Source organism: Podarcis bocagei (genome assembly GCF_964188305.1).
Source record: "Podarcis bocagei genome assembly, chromosome: 2".
NCBI classification, from domain to species: Eukaryota; Metazoa; Chordata; class Lepidosauria; order Squamata; family Lacertidae; genus Podarcis; species Podarcis bocagei.
Genome location: NC_138126.1, coordinates 68,782,063 through 68,794,760, shown reverse-complemented (window position 1 = coordinate 68,794,760; position 12,698 = coordinate 68,782,063). Strand labels below are relative to the sequence as shown.

Here is a 12,698-nt window from a genome sequence, read left to right as displayed (position 1 = left end):
TTAAAAAAAAATTTTTTTTAACTTCTGCTGATTGCTTTTAATCACTTGGAAAACCCACCAAACTCAATGAAGAAATGTTCAGAAATATATTTTTTTTTAAATCAGAAATTGAGATGTCTGTGCCTAACCAGTGTTTATGCATTGGTTATAATGAGGGCAGCTTTCCCTAACCTTGGTCCCTTTTCCCCCAAGGCATTGTTGGACCAGAGCTCTCATCATCTCTAAACATTAGCTAGGCTGGCCGGGGATGGTAGAAGGTGTAGTCCAATAATGCCCAGGGGAGCCAGTTGGGGAAGGCTGAATCAGGACCACATCACCCTGGATATATATGCTACACAGGGGTAGGGAGTGCATAATGGCTATGTGAATAGATGTAAGTGCAGCTTCTCAGCTTGGTAAAGTGACACATGCATAATCTTTATGCATCACTGTCCATAAGATTCCTCTACACCCCTAGGGTCTCAGACTATGGGGCTGTGAGAATACTGAAAGGTTGTTGGGGTATTCTGACAGGATAGCTTGAGCAGACTCATGAAGCAGTAACCAAAGGAAGAAACCACACTTCCTGCTTTCTGCATCACAGATCAAAATAGCCAGGCAGGCTCCACCATCTCCTCTGTATTTACTTCTGCAACCCCTGCTTGGTCAAGGTGGCTCCTTCACTCTGCCATACACCAAGCACACTATATGATCAAGCAGTTCCAATCCCTCAAAAGGCCCATATCTGTTAGTCTTGTGCTGCCTAAGTTGAACTTTGTGCAAGAGGACTAGATCCAACCAAGAGAGTGGGACAATGAAGGGAACTAACCCTTCTATAACACACACACACACACACACACACACACACACACACACACACACACTCACACTTTACACCTCCTGATTCCAAACCGTATATGCTGTTTCATGCTCCCGTTTATCTTCTGAACAGAAGTTTGGTGCTTGGTTAGAGAGAGGGGTTTTGGGTGGGATTGATCTGTTCAAGTTAGCTTCTGATAAAAGCAGAAGGAAAACGCTCAACATAAAAGATCTGTATGGTATTTCATGTAAGACTCTTGCCAACTTTTCTGGAAAAGGACCAAATGCTTGCAGTGCTCTCCCAAGGTATCTGGACAGTTTGGGGACTGTTGGACAAAGTGACACATGTCCATCTCTGTGGGAATTTTCTCTTCTTGTTCAACTAGAAAACAAAAGATGCTTACTTAACTTCTATTCCCTAAGGAACCAATTAATCCCACACTGATGGGAGTCCGGGGGGGGGGGGAGCGGTGGCGGGGGAATCACAGATCTCTATTATTCTCAAGGAGATGTGCTCTGGATTGAAGGAGAACAAAAATTCTAACATTCTAAATGGTACCATTATGAACCAAGTAATCTAATTGCATGAATCAGCCAAGTAATCTGATGACATGAATATAAGATGTATAGTTGTTGTGCCATATGGCGACAGTTTGAGTACTGTGTATAATTTCTGTGTTCTTTGAGGTGATGAACAGATTTGCCGAATACATATTGCATGTGCGGAACTGGCAAGAGACTGTTACAATGAGCCTGGACATCTGGACTAAGAATTAGTTGCCTGCTTGGTTGGTGCTCATGGAAACTCTTCCCTCAACCTCCATAATGTGTGATGGAGCCCTTGGGTGTGTTTCCTCCTTTTCTTTCCCTCCACCTTGCTTTCCTCCCAATGAGACCTTAAGCTTGTAAGGTGATTGTTTTAAGCCTCGCACGTTTTTAAGGATTCGTACCTGTACTCCAGGTATACAACATACTTTGCCCTGTTTTATTACCCTTGTTGGTACTGACATTAATAGAACTCTGCCTGATGTATTCAGTGGGGTTGTTAATTGTAGTAACCCTCCTTACCTTGTGCGACTGTGCACTTTATTTCACAGTGCCATCTTGAAAATCTGAACTCCCCAAAAGCTGGTCCTTCCATGTTCCAAACATACTTTTGTGTCTAACCCATCTCTACCATGCACCATGTGCTTCTTGTTCCCCTCCTGTGCAAACAAATATTGAGACTCTGGGGAAAATGCATTGCAACTTATAGAGGAGCAAGAGTCTAAAGGAAAAACTACCGTACCATCATAGTCCTTCCAGCCCACTTCCATCTCTAGTCCTAACAAATCATTATTCCAGTCCACTTAAAATATCAGCCTGGAGGGCCTAAGTCCTAGTGACAAATCCCTTTGTCAGTGCTAGACTTGGCAAGGCAGCATTGCTTTATCTGCGTAGGTTTTCAAATATATTTAATATATTTAATGTGCACACGTCCAGAGTTATGGGGAGTGGTACAAGAAAATATATTGCCCTCTAGCTTAGAAACAACTCTTTCATTTCCTCTTGCATCATACAATAACCCCACAGCCTCTTCCAAATAATTGCACCCAAATGCATCAATAAAAAAGTGTTTCCCCACAGCACTGCCTAAGAGGTTTGCACACAAAACCACTGCTGTGCTGTCTTGCAATGTAAGCATGCAGTTGTTATTGTGCTCCCCATGTTAAACTGTCAGACCTGTGCCCTGGGTATATGGCAGCCTGCTAGTATTACTCCATATTTTTATATGACCATGTTGCTAAAGTGCCTTGTAAGCCTTAAATAATAATGGCCGTGATGTGTCCAGGTGCTGGATATAATCACATGGATAGATGTATGGAAAATGATGGATGTAGCATATTACCTGTGGAATATATTACTTAGGAAAACACCTTTTATTCTTCAAAAAAACCTTTTTGAGCTTGCTACATTTCACAAATAATCACAATTTCCTACTGATTTCATCTGCATTCTAATCATCTCTTAAATTATCTGTACCCTGAATGCTTAGCAGCGGCTAGCTGATTTATTTTGTGGTATCCATCTTTATGATGAAAAAAAATCAAGTGGCCTTTAGTGTTGGTGCCATAAGAGAGTATTGAATAAAATCTTTTTATTCCATAGCTGCTGTGTTAGTGTCTGATTGTCTATGATTGTGTACTTATGTGGAAGTGCGGCCATGCATATCTTTGGGAGGGTCACAGTGACACATGCTACAACACTGGATTTCATTGACAAAGAACAAAGGTCACAATGATCACATACAGAAGGAGCCCACTGCAAATTCAGAAGACATTGTTGTCTGGTCCTGGGTTCTTGGAGCTTGTCGAACTGGCAATTTGTTGTGCAGGCAGTTGTATTTATAGTTTCTTACCACAAGCTGCTGCCACATCTTTTCAACATGTGAATCCACCTAATGGTAAAAATGCAAGAATAGAAAAAACACTCTCATCAACATGGAGCCAAAAATTTATCAATCGTCCCTATAGGATCCTTTCTAACTTACACTTTTTGGCAGTTGCGTACACCTCCATTTCATGTAAGTTTTGCATTTCTCTTCAAGTCTTCAAATGCAAGGCTTATTTTAAGACTGGCCTAAACTAGGGTTGCCTAGGCATAATACAAAATGCACCCACGCTGCAATGATGCTGCATCTTTTTTCCACTATTTCCTCTGATTATTATGCCAAAGTAGATAGGAGAGATATGCTGAAGGTTGAGGATTGGAGTATTACTGAGCCTTGCACTGGATTTTTACCATTACTCTACATAACTACATCTGGATAGAGTGGCTGATAGTTACAGAGATTATGTAGTCCATTTAGCCTCATACAGAATACAGTGGTACCTCGGGTTACATACGCTTCAGGTTACATACGCTTCAGGTTACAGACTCCGCTAACCCAGAAATATCTCGGGTTAAGAACTTTGCTTCAGGATGAGAACAGAAGGCAGCAGCAGGAGGCCCCATTAGCTAAAGTGGTGCTTCAGGTTAAGAACAGTTTCAGGTTAAGAACGGACCTCCGGAACGAATTAAGTACTTAACCTGAGGTACCACTGTATTCTTGTTTAGATGTAGCAGTGAATACAACGCTATGGAAATCCCATTATAAGTGAATATGCAATGCGTACACAAGCTCAGTTGAGTCTCAGACCTTGAGATGAATGCTGCTTGGTGGTGGCATCTGAGGAATCATCAATTCTGTATTTAGAAATCAGCTTTTTTGTGACCGTGGAATGCAGGAAGCTGCCTTCTACCAAGTTAGACCCTTGGTCTATACCTGGGATGGGAAGCTTGTAGCCCTCAAGATATGTATGACTCCCAACTTCCATCCGTCCCAACCTGCATAGCCAATGATCAGGAATTATGAGAGTTGATCTGGAGAGCCAAACATCCACCCATCTCACCCAACACTAGCTGGTTTTCCAGGGTGTCAGACAGAAGCCCCTTTCCCCCAATAGCTGGAGCTTGCACCTAGCACCTTCTGAATGCAAAGCAAGTCCTCTACCACTGAGCTGCACTCCTTCACCAGTCTGGTTTGGTGCTGTAGTCCCAACCGGGAAGCTCAGGAGGTGTCCTGGAGAAAACGCAGGTAAGCTCCCACACCCCATCACCCTCTCTCACTGTAGAATGGGAGCAATGTGCATTGTGCAATTTGTTGTGGTGGTCAGCTATAGAATGAGGCAGAGCCTAGCGCAAGCCTGGCCTGAGGCGAACTGCTCCCAGTTTTTGTAGATAAGGTAAGAAGAGAGCACTGCGTGGAAATGGCCAGAGCCCGGCCCTCCACCCAACCTAAGCTTTGGCTTACTTTCTTTGAGCAATCAGGGTGTGGTTCTGTTCTTGTCATTAAAGCAAGTTGCAATTTTCAGCTTCTGTCGTGGAAGCCATTTAGCAGTTGTGAGAGTCAAAATTGCTGTTTACACACACCACACCTTTTAAGCACATATAATTTTGATAGAATATATATTCTTTTTAATTTAATTTAATATGTTTTAATTTTTAGCCATGTTCAATTGTTTTTAATGATCGTCTTTGGCGGTTCTTCTTTTTATCTGCAAGCCACCTTGAGTCCCATCAGGGGGGAAAGCAGGGTGTAAATAAATATATAACAACAAGAAGTCACTCTGTAAGGGGTAACCGATAAGTACCCAGAAATCTCTGAAGGAAAGAGTGTGCTTTTAAAAGGCCTGCAGCATTTGTTGAAAAACTCTTTGAAACATAGCTCTGTTGGTAGAACATTAGACTCTTAATCTCAGGGCTGTAGGTTCGAGCCCCACGTTGGGCAAAAGATGAACTTTGTGAGGGTTGGGCTAGATGACCCTCGTGGTCCCAACTCCAGGACCAGATGAAAAGAAGGCGAAGGCGACGACCAGGTGGGGCTCCTGCAATTGCAGGTCACTTCAAACGCCCCTGCTCTCGAGAGGCGCTCCTTCCCACTCTGGGGCTGGCTAGCCAGCATGGGGTCCCCAGCTGTTCTGGGACTACAACTCCCATCAGCCCTAGCTAGCAGGCCCCAGTGGTCAGGGGTGATGGGAGTGGTAGTCCAACAACGGCTGGGGAGGGAATCCTGGAAGAGTTCCTTTCTGGCGCTGCCCTCTAGGAGCCGCACCTAACCGGTAGCAGCCTCGCCGTCCAACCCAGGCGATGAGCCGGCTTCGCCGCTGCGCACGCGCGTTATCCCCAGGAGCGCTCCTTGTCCGGGCGGAAGTGGAAACCGGCAGCGTCGGAGAAATCCCCACCCTGGGCTGGAAGAGTTCGGTGTGACGTCGGCGCCTCCGGCTGAGCCACGTGAGCATACAAAGCCGGTTCGATCAGATGACCTGCTGCAGGAAGAGGCCAAGATGGAAAGGCGGTGAAAGGGGAAAGGCGGAACAAGGATACTGCCTGCCGGGGTGGGACTGGTGAGTGATGGAGCGGGGGTCAGAGCGGGGATGTTTGCAAGGCTTGCGGGGAAGCTGGCACGGGGGGGACGGGCGCTGGGGGTTGCTGGGGCTGGTGCCAGCCTAAGTGGGCGCGGACGCAGCCTGGCAAAGGGGGCCACGCGCGTTCCCTGCTGCACGACGGGGAGATGCTAAGTCGATAGATGTCTCCAGGCAGCAAAATTAAGTGGTGTAGTGACTCGGCTCCAAGGATAGGTGCGCAGCCCAAGGGGTGCGCGCAGAGGTGTGGGCTCAGGAGCCTGTCAGATGCAGCTGCATATGTGCTTGCGCATCAGGGGGGGGGGGATTGATTGGCCGTGTTTTTGTTTTTGTTTATTGTTATGATCTTGAATAACGTACAGATCTGGAATGGGTCACGAGACAACGTACCCCAGAAAAGGGCATGTCAGAGGCTAGATCATAAGATGCATGCTTGGTGAGGACGAATTATGTTGTTGTTTTTAACGTTAAGCATGCAGATGTCATGGGTGACTTTGTTCTTTGCCAAGGATAACGTTTGGCTTGCCCTGCAGGGCTGGGGTGGGTGGGTAGCAGTCATTGGAGTGTCAGTTCAGGAATCATGAAGGAGGGAAACAAGAGCTGCTTAACAGAGGCGAGAAGGCTGCACTTGCGAATCGGGTAGGTGTCATTTTATTATTCTTTGTTTAATGCGCTTGGACGCTGCTGTACGCAGCAATGTCCAAATTAGTAGCCGCAGCAAATGACTGCACACGGAGATGTCCTTTTCATGTTCTAATCAGAAGTTATTTCTGTTTGGGAAAGCGAGGGCCCAAGTGGAGGAAGTTGCATAGCAGAACTGGAATCCAGTTACCGGTACTTTGCAGTAGTTACGCAAGTTAGGTGGAAGTAGCTGCTAAAAGAAGGTTTTCTTGCTGAGGAACCAGTGTAGATTGGGAAAGCCGTGAAGAAATGTAGTCCAGCAGAGAGGTTGGAGCGGGCGGAAAATATATGGTGGATTTGAAGTGCCAACTAAATCTCATAGACAATATCTCTCAGCAGTAAGTGCTTGGGATACAGCGCTCAGTAGGAAGACACTGCTAGGTTAATTAAATTTAGGTGAGGATGCGAGGAAGGAAGCATGCCTCAGGGACTGGGGCTGTCATTGAACTGCTGTCTTCTAGGAGCTACTTGAGCACTGTGTGTACACAAGGGTGGTCATGTAAGTATGTTATGGGCAATTCTTCTCCAAGACTTTCTTTTTCTTTTTCTTTTTACTTTACTCCTTACAAAATATTATTACTGTTGCTGGTTTTGGTTTATCCTTAACAGTACGACCAATGAAGAAAAACAAGAAAAAGAAATCTCTGCAATGGATCATAGCAATTTGTAGTGTGACATCAAAGTAAACACAATTGGGGGAAAACTAAAGGAAGGACAGGGGTTGGGGGGGGGGAGGGAGAGTCCAAGTCGTGATTAAAAGCAGTGCAGAATCTGGAGCAATTCACAAGCTTGTGATTTTCCGTGGCAAGTAGATATTTGCATTCACTTCAGTGAAGGCCCCTGTGAGTGACAGCATTATCAAAGAATTGGCGAGGGGTCGTAACTCACTGGCAAATCCAACATTTGTATGTGGAAGATCCCAGCTTCAGATGGTATCCAGGTAGGACTGGGAAAAATAAATGTCCCAAACCTTGGAGAACTGCTTTCATTTCATTTTCTGGGGGGACGCATACCCCTAAACATTTTGTGAATCTAAGTTTGGCCTCATTGTGGGGCAGTATTTCAATATGAGTGGGAAAATGAGAGTACCCTTAAACATTTTTTTAGATAAAAAGCACTGGGACCAATAATGCAGCTGTTTTGCAGTACTGAGGAGGCAGTCACCTAGGAGACAACAAAGCTATGTAAATTTTTTTCTTTTTACAGTACTGTTGCCACGATTGATTTTTCACTAAGGTATATGACCAGTTATGATGTCAATATCTTCTCAGGATCTCTCTGTTCTGTGATTTTTTCTTCTTGTATCTGAGGCTGTAACCCTTCCTCCAGTACTTTTCCAGGTCTCACCTCCTCTAGCTGTTCTTGCTGATTGAGTGGAATTGGCCTCTTGTGCTTTCTGCTACTTCATAGTCTCTAATCTAATCCATGCCATCAGTGGGGAGGAGACTTTTTCCTGGCTAGTTTTCCTGGCTAGTTTTCAAAAGAGAAGAACCCCACTACCTATTGATGGGGTAATTATAGGATGGCATTATGCCAGGGGTGGATAGGAGAATAAGAGAGCGATTATCTGTGCCTTGCAGTACTCAGACTCTAATACCTAGTTGCTGAGTGTTCCGCTTCAGCTATGATATATCTAGTGGGATAGGAGGGAGTACACAGCTATTGCTGTGTAATTATCTGTACTTGGACTACTTTGTGCAAGAATTTTCTTTGTGCACAACAGCTTGCAGTTTAAGTCGTTAGGCTCTGTGTAACTAGGGTTTGCGTTGTTATATAAAGGTTGGAAATTGTAGCCTTTTACAATTGCAAAAAAGGATAGAGTTTAGGGTCCATTTTTGGTGAAAAGGCTGAGATTGCTCCATGTTTAATATGTTTTGGCAGTGGCAGGTTATTGGAATATTCTGGATGTATGTTAAATTCAGCTAAGATGGTGCAACAATTGTTTTTGTGAGAATTTAATGATGAAACTGAAACTTCCATTCCATTCTGTGTACAGTGAAAACTTATCTCTATACTATGCATTTGCATAGCTTGCATATTTCTGAGGTGTGTTCTGTAGTACATTTCTATTTCAGGTTCAAGATATGAGCTGTTGGAATAGAAATCCAGATAAATAAATTAGACAATTACTACTGGCACTGAATTTGCGTTACAGCAAGATAGCCCTATGCTGAAGAGTGAAACAAACATATTAATATAAAGCAGAATAGGTGCCAGACAAATTCCAGCAGAAAAGCAGTTGCCAGCAGAAGAGCAGCAAAAAATATCAAAAAACTTGCACCTGGCAGTCCAAAATCTTGGCAGATTTTAAGTCACATTAGAACTTATAATACCTAAGGGAAGTGAACCTACAGAAACTGTTGTTAATTAAATATATGAATAATTTGGTCCACACATTATGTGTATATGGAACTGTATGGGCTGCATTGCCATAAAATAGAGAAAAAAAATCTTTTAAATTCTTCTTAAACAATACCTCAGATAGATGTAACACAAAACCATGATTTGGTGGTACATGAATGAGTATTCCACTTTCTCATTCTTTCCTCTGTCTAGTTGTACAAACTATCGTTTGGCTGTAATGGCAAACTGTAGTTTATCACTAACTCTGAATAACAGGAGAGAATTTATGTCTTTGGAAGGAGAGAACAGAGAATCACAGAATAGGTTTTTGATCCTCTAAACTGTGGTTTGAAGCACTGGGAATAGTAGGTCTGAAGCAAGGCAGTCCAACATGTGGCTCTCTAGGCTTCTTTTGGCAGCCCTTGGCAACATTTGACGCCCCTGGCAGCCCTCATGCTCCCTTCCCAAAGTCAGGTAAGGAGGTGCTGGGCTTTGGGAAGGAGGCATGAGAGCTCTGACAAGGTCCTAGAGTCCTCCTACTTCCTTCTGGAAGCCTGGTAAGCACTTTTCTTTTTGGGAAGAAGGTGGGAGGGGTCTAGGACCCTGCTAGAGCCTTGCACCTCCTTCCTAAATCCTTGCACCTTGCTTAGCAGCATGAGGGCATGTGTGTGTCAAATTTTGGTCTTGCTCCCCCTTTGCGACAAGCAGGTTCAATGGGTGTGCCTCCCTCTTAGTTAGTCCTTATTAGTCATGCCACTTATATGCATCAAGCCTACTGACATATTTCTAGTTTGTTGCTCCTAAAATCACAAGGAACCATCAGACTTGCTAAAACTGTTTTCTTGGAAATCAAAAGCCATAAAAGCTTGGCGGGGGGGGGGGGAGCCAAGAAAGAAGTTCTCAATCTCCACAGTGAACTTCATTTCATCCAGTCTTCTGCAGACTGAGTATCAGTTATCATCATAGCTGTCAACATTTCCCTTTTTAAAAGGGAAATTCCCTTATTCTGAATAGGATTCCTCACAAGAAAAGGGAAAAGTTGACAGCTATGGTTATCATTTCCTAAAGAGAAAAGGAAAGGTGTTGAGTAGCATCGGTTTATGTTTTCTTGCATTTTATTTCCCAATGGAAAGCTATATTTTAGCAACAGGAGGTGTCTAGGAAGAACAGGAATAGCTGAATTGACCTTTGCCAATCTGGTGCCTTCCAGGTGTTTCATACTACAGCTCCCATCAGCCCCTCTGTTTAGGGACAACAGCTCCCATTGGCCTTGCTGGCTGAGGCTGATGGGAGTTGTAGTCTGAAACAACTGAAGGACATCACCTTGGCAGAGGTTGAGATAGCTCACAGTCTTTGTAGGTGAAAGTACTGTAGGATTTACCTGCTTAACCTAGAAACATGTGGGAGCCTGTATCTGATGTTAATCACTGCAGTGTTTTAAAAAGGTAGGGGTAAACTCTTTTGTACCCAAGTTGATCAGTGTGCATGGAAGAGGAAGCAAAACTTTCAGTTCTTTGCATGAACACTTTCTTTTTCCTGAAATCTAAGCCCACCTCTTTAACCTGGGTGATAGAAAAAGCCCCCGCCCCCTTTTTTAGTTTTTCATCAGTATCACTCAGGGGCAAATTGCAGGATTCAGGAAATAGGTGCTGACTTCTAATGTGCCTCTTATTCTGATTGTGGGGGACAGGCAACCGACACAACTTCAGCAGCTAAATTTGGATACCTATACTGATAACGTTCAAGGTAGCTGCGATGGCAGAAGAAATCAAGAGTGGCTTTCTCGGTTTTGCCTTCAGGGGGAAAGTGTGGGTGTCCCGGACTTTGACAGGGTTACTCTTTGACTCCAGTGATAATTATAGCTAAGTGCTGGTGCTAAAGCACTCCTCTGATCTGGAGTTCTCCTCTGAGGTTGCTCCTGTTGCAACTCCTCCTGCGTAGGTCAGGAGGTGTGCCACTATATAATAACTCTCCCTGGCAGCTCCTGCTCCACAGGATCAGAGCAGGGCACCGGTGCTGCAGCAATGTCCCATCCAGAGAAACCTCATGCGATGGATGCAGCCCCGGGAGGAAGCATTGAGCTGGCAGGGGCTGTGGTTTCTAATGCTTCTTCTCCCGCAGCCACAATGTCCACCAGGCGGTTGCGCAGTGAAGACTACAATGACTACAGCTCCACAGAAGCGTCTCCGGATGGTAGCCTTCCCGAGGGCTTGAGCAACTTTTCCAGCCCCTCGTCCTATCAGCGGTTTGGAGAGGCAAACGGGACAACGTAAGTGATTGTGCTCTTCATCGGAATCTCTTTGCTTGCTGTTGCACAGACAAATTGCTTTCAATGAGGCGAGAGAGATAAAATTAGTGGACATTGCAAGGCTTTATCCAGGACATAAATACAAAAAAACCCCTCAGAGAGTAATCATATGCACCACTTATGCATGGCTAAGTTTCTAAGTTTGTTGGGAGTAAGCATTCAGACTTGAACCCAAATTCTTCTTTCATCTAGCAGTTATGTCACTTGTTGGGGCACTTCTTAGACCCTTGGGTGCATGAATTCAGTCCACCAAGGTTATTGTGAAGTTTCAGATTATTTAAGACCAGGGCTCTATAAATTTTGTGGCCCCTGGACTCCATGATTTGCAAGCACACCTTTTTTCCAAGAGGCATTGCACATCTACATTACTTCCTCTGGGCTACTCTGAACTTGGAAAACCTGCCCTCTGCCCACGTTCTGTGTACTGAAACCAATTAAAATAATGAGCCCTACTTTGCTTTGCTCTCTGTTTATGTATTGGGTTCCTTGAAGTCCCAGGCTTGGTGTCCCTGATCAGTAACAGTTATGTGCAGGAGCAAACCAAGACTTTGCTGTAGAGAAATGCAATAAATTTGTGTTAGCTTCCAGGAGAAAATGCAACGCTTCCCAACCATAAAAAAGTATTTGATTTCATAGTTCTTCATTAAAATGACCGAAACATCTCTAACTTATATCATATGTTATTTTGCTCTTTGCCCTGGCTGTTGTTCTTATCACCCTTTTCCCATACAAAAGGAGTTTCAGGTGCAGCTGGTTAATCCGTTGAAGAACTTAGAGCAAGCTTCAGAGCTGGGTCCTACCTGCAGCCTGGAGTTTGTTTTTACAGCTTCAGTTGATTCACCTGTTGATTCACCTTTCCTGCAGACTAGAGATAGACAACATGATGGCCTGCAAGTGATGTTGGACTACAGCATCTATAATCCGTGTACACTGTCCATGCCGGCTGATAGAAGTTGTAGTCCAACAGCATCTGGAAGGCACCATGCTGACTATCCCTGCTGTAGACGAAAGATCTGACCGTTGTTCTGAAGGCTGTGATATGTCATTATAGCATGCTCTCTGTACTCTAGAAATCTCAGCTGGTCTAGAATGCTGCCAGCTGCCAGAAGCATGTGAGAGCAGTTGCTCATTGGCTACACTAAATGTGTTTGACTGCTTAAAGCTTGGGCCTGGGTTACCCTTAAAGAGTGTCTTCTCCCATATATTCTGTTCTACCTTGTGAGAGAAGACTAATGGGAATTATTCTGCTCTAAATGTAAGACCTGAAATAAGATTGTATGCCCCAAAATTCAGTTCTCTTGGTGGTTTATGCAGCTGCCTCTCTAGAGAGGCTTGTCTAATGCATCAAAACCTTGTAAGTGTCTAGTGAAGATTCATCTGTTTTGCCTTCTTTCAAATGAACCTAATCCACCTCCATCTTTCCTGCTTCTTCACCTTTTTTATTTTGTCCACATTATCTTAATCATGATGGTCCTTTGTTACTACGAAGTTTATAAAATATGTTAGTAAAAGTAAAAAATAAAAAAGATGTTAGTTGGCCTTTTATTTTTATTAACCACTTAGAGCATCTTTTGAGTGGAAATAAACAAATAAGTTCAAATTTAAGTTAATAACAGAATCAGTTT

General features: G+C 44.0%; 1 protein-coding gene and 1 long non-coding RNA gene across 4 annotated transcripts in view; one reads left to right on the top strand and one right to left on the bottom strand.

Annotated features, from left to right (window-relative positions):
* Nucleotides 1-8: 8 nt before the first annotated feature.
* Nucleotides 9-4,328, bottom strand: LOC308580039. The gene is made up of 2 exons (XR_014004682.1): nt 3,977-4,328; nt 9-3,235 (listed from the first exon to the last, which is right to left on the bottom strand). It is a non-coding gene; the product is annotated as an uncharacterized lncRNA (long non-coding RNA).
* A 1,251-nt stretch (nt 4,329-5,579) lies between these two features.
* Nucleotides 5,580-12,698, top strand: part of LOC308580010 (proton-coupled amino acid transporter 1-like) — a 42,657-nt gene continuing 35,538 nt past the window's right edge. The window contains exons 1-2 of one of the 3 annotated variants that reach the window (XM_081181127.1): nt 5,580-5,723; nt 10,887-11,034. In XM_081181127.1, the coding sequence (XP_081037253.1) occupies nt 10,892-11,034 (143 nt within the window). In that variant the 5' untranslated portion in view covers nt 5,580-5,723; nt 10,887-10,891. Of the gene's footprint in view, nt 5,724-6,276; nt 6,381-7,547; nt 7,607-10,886; nt 11,035-12,698 lie in introns of those variants that run through there. The other 2 variants (XM_081181128.1, XM_081181129.1) reach the window with 2 other exon arrangements.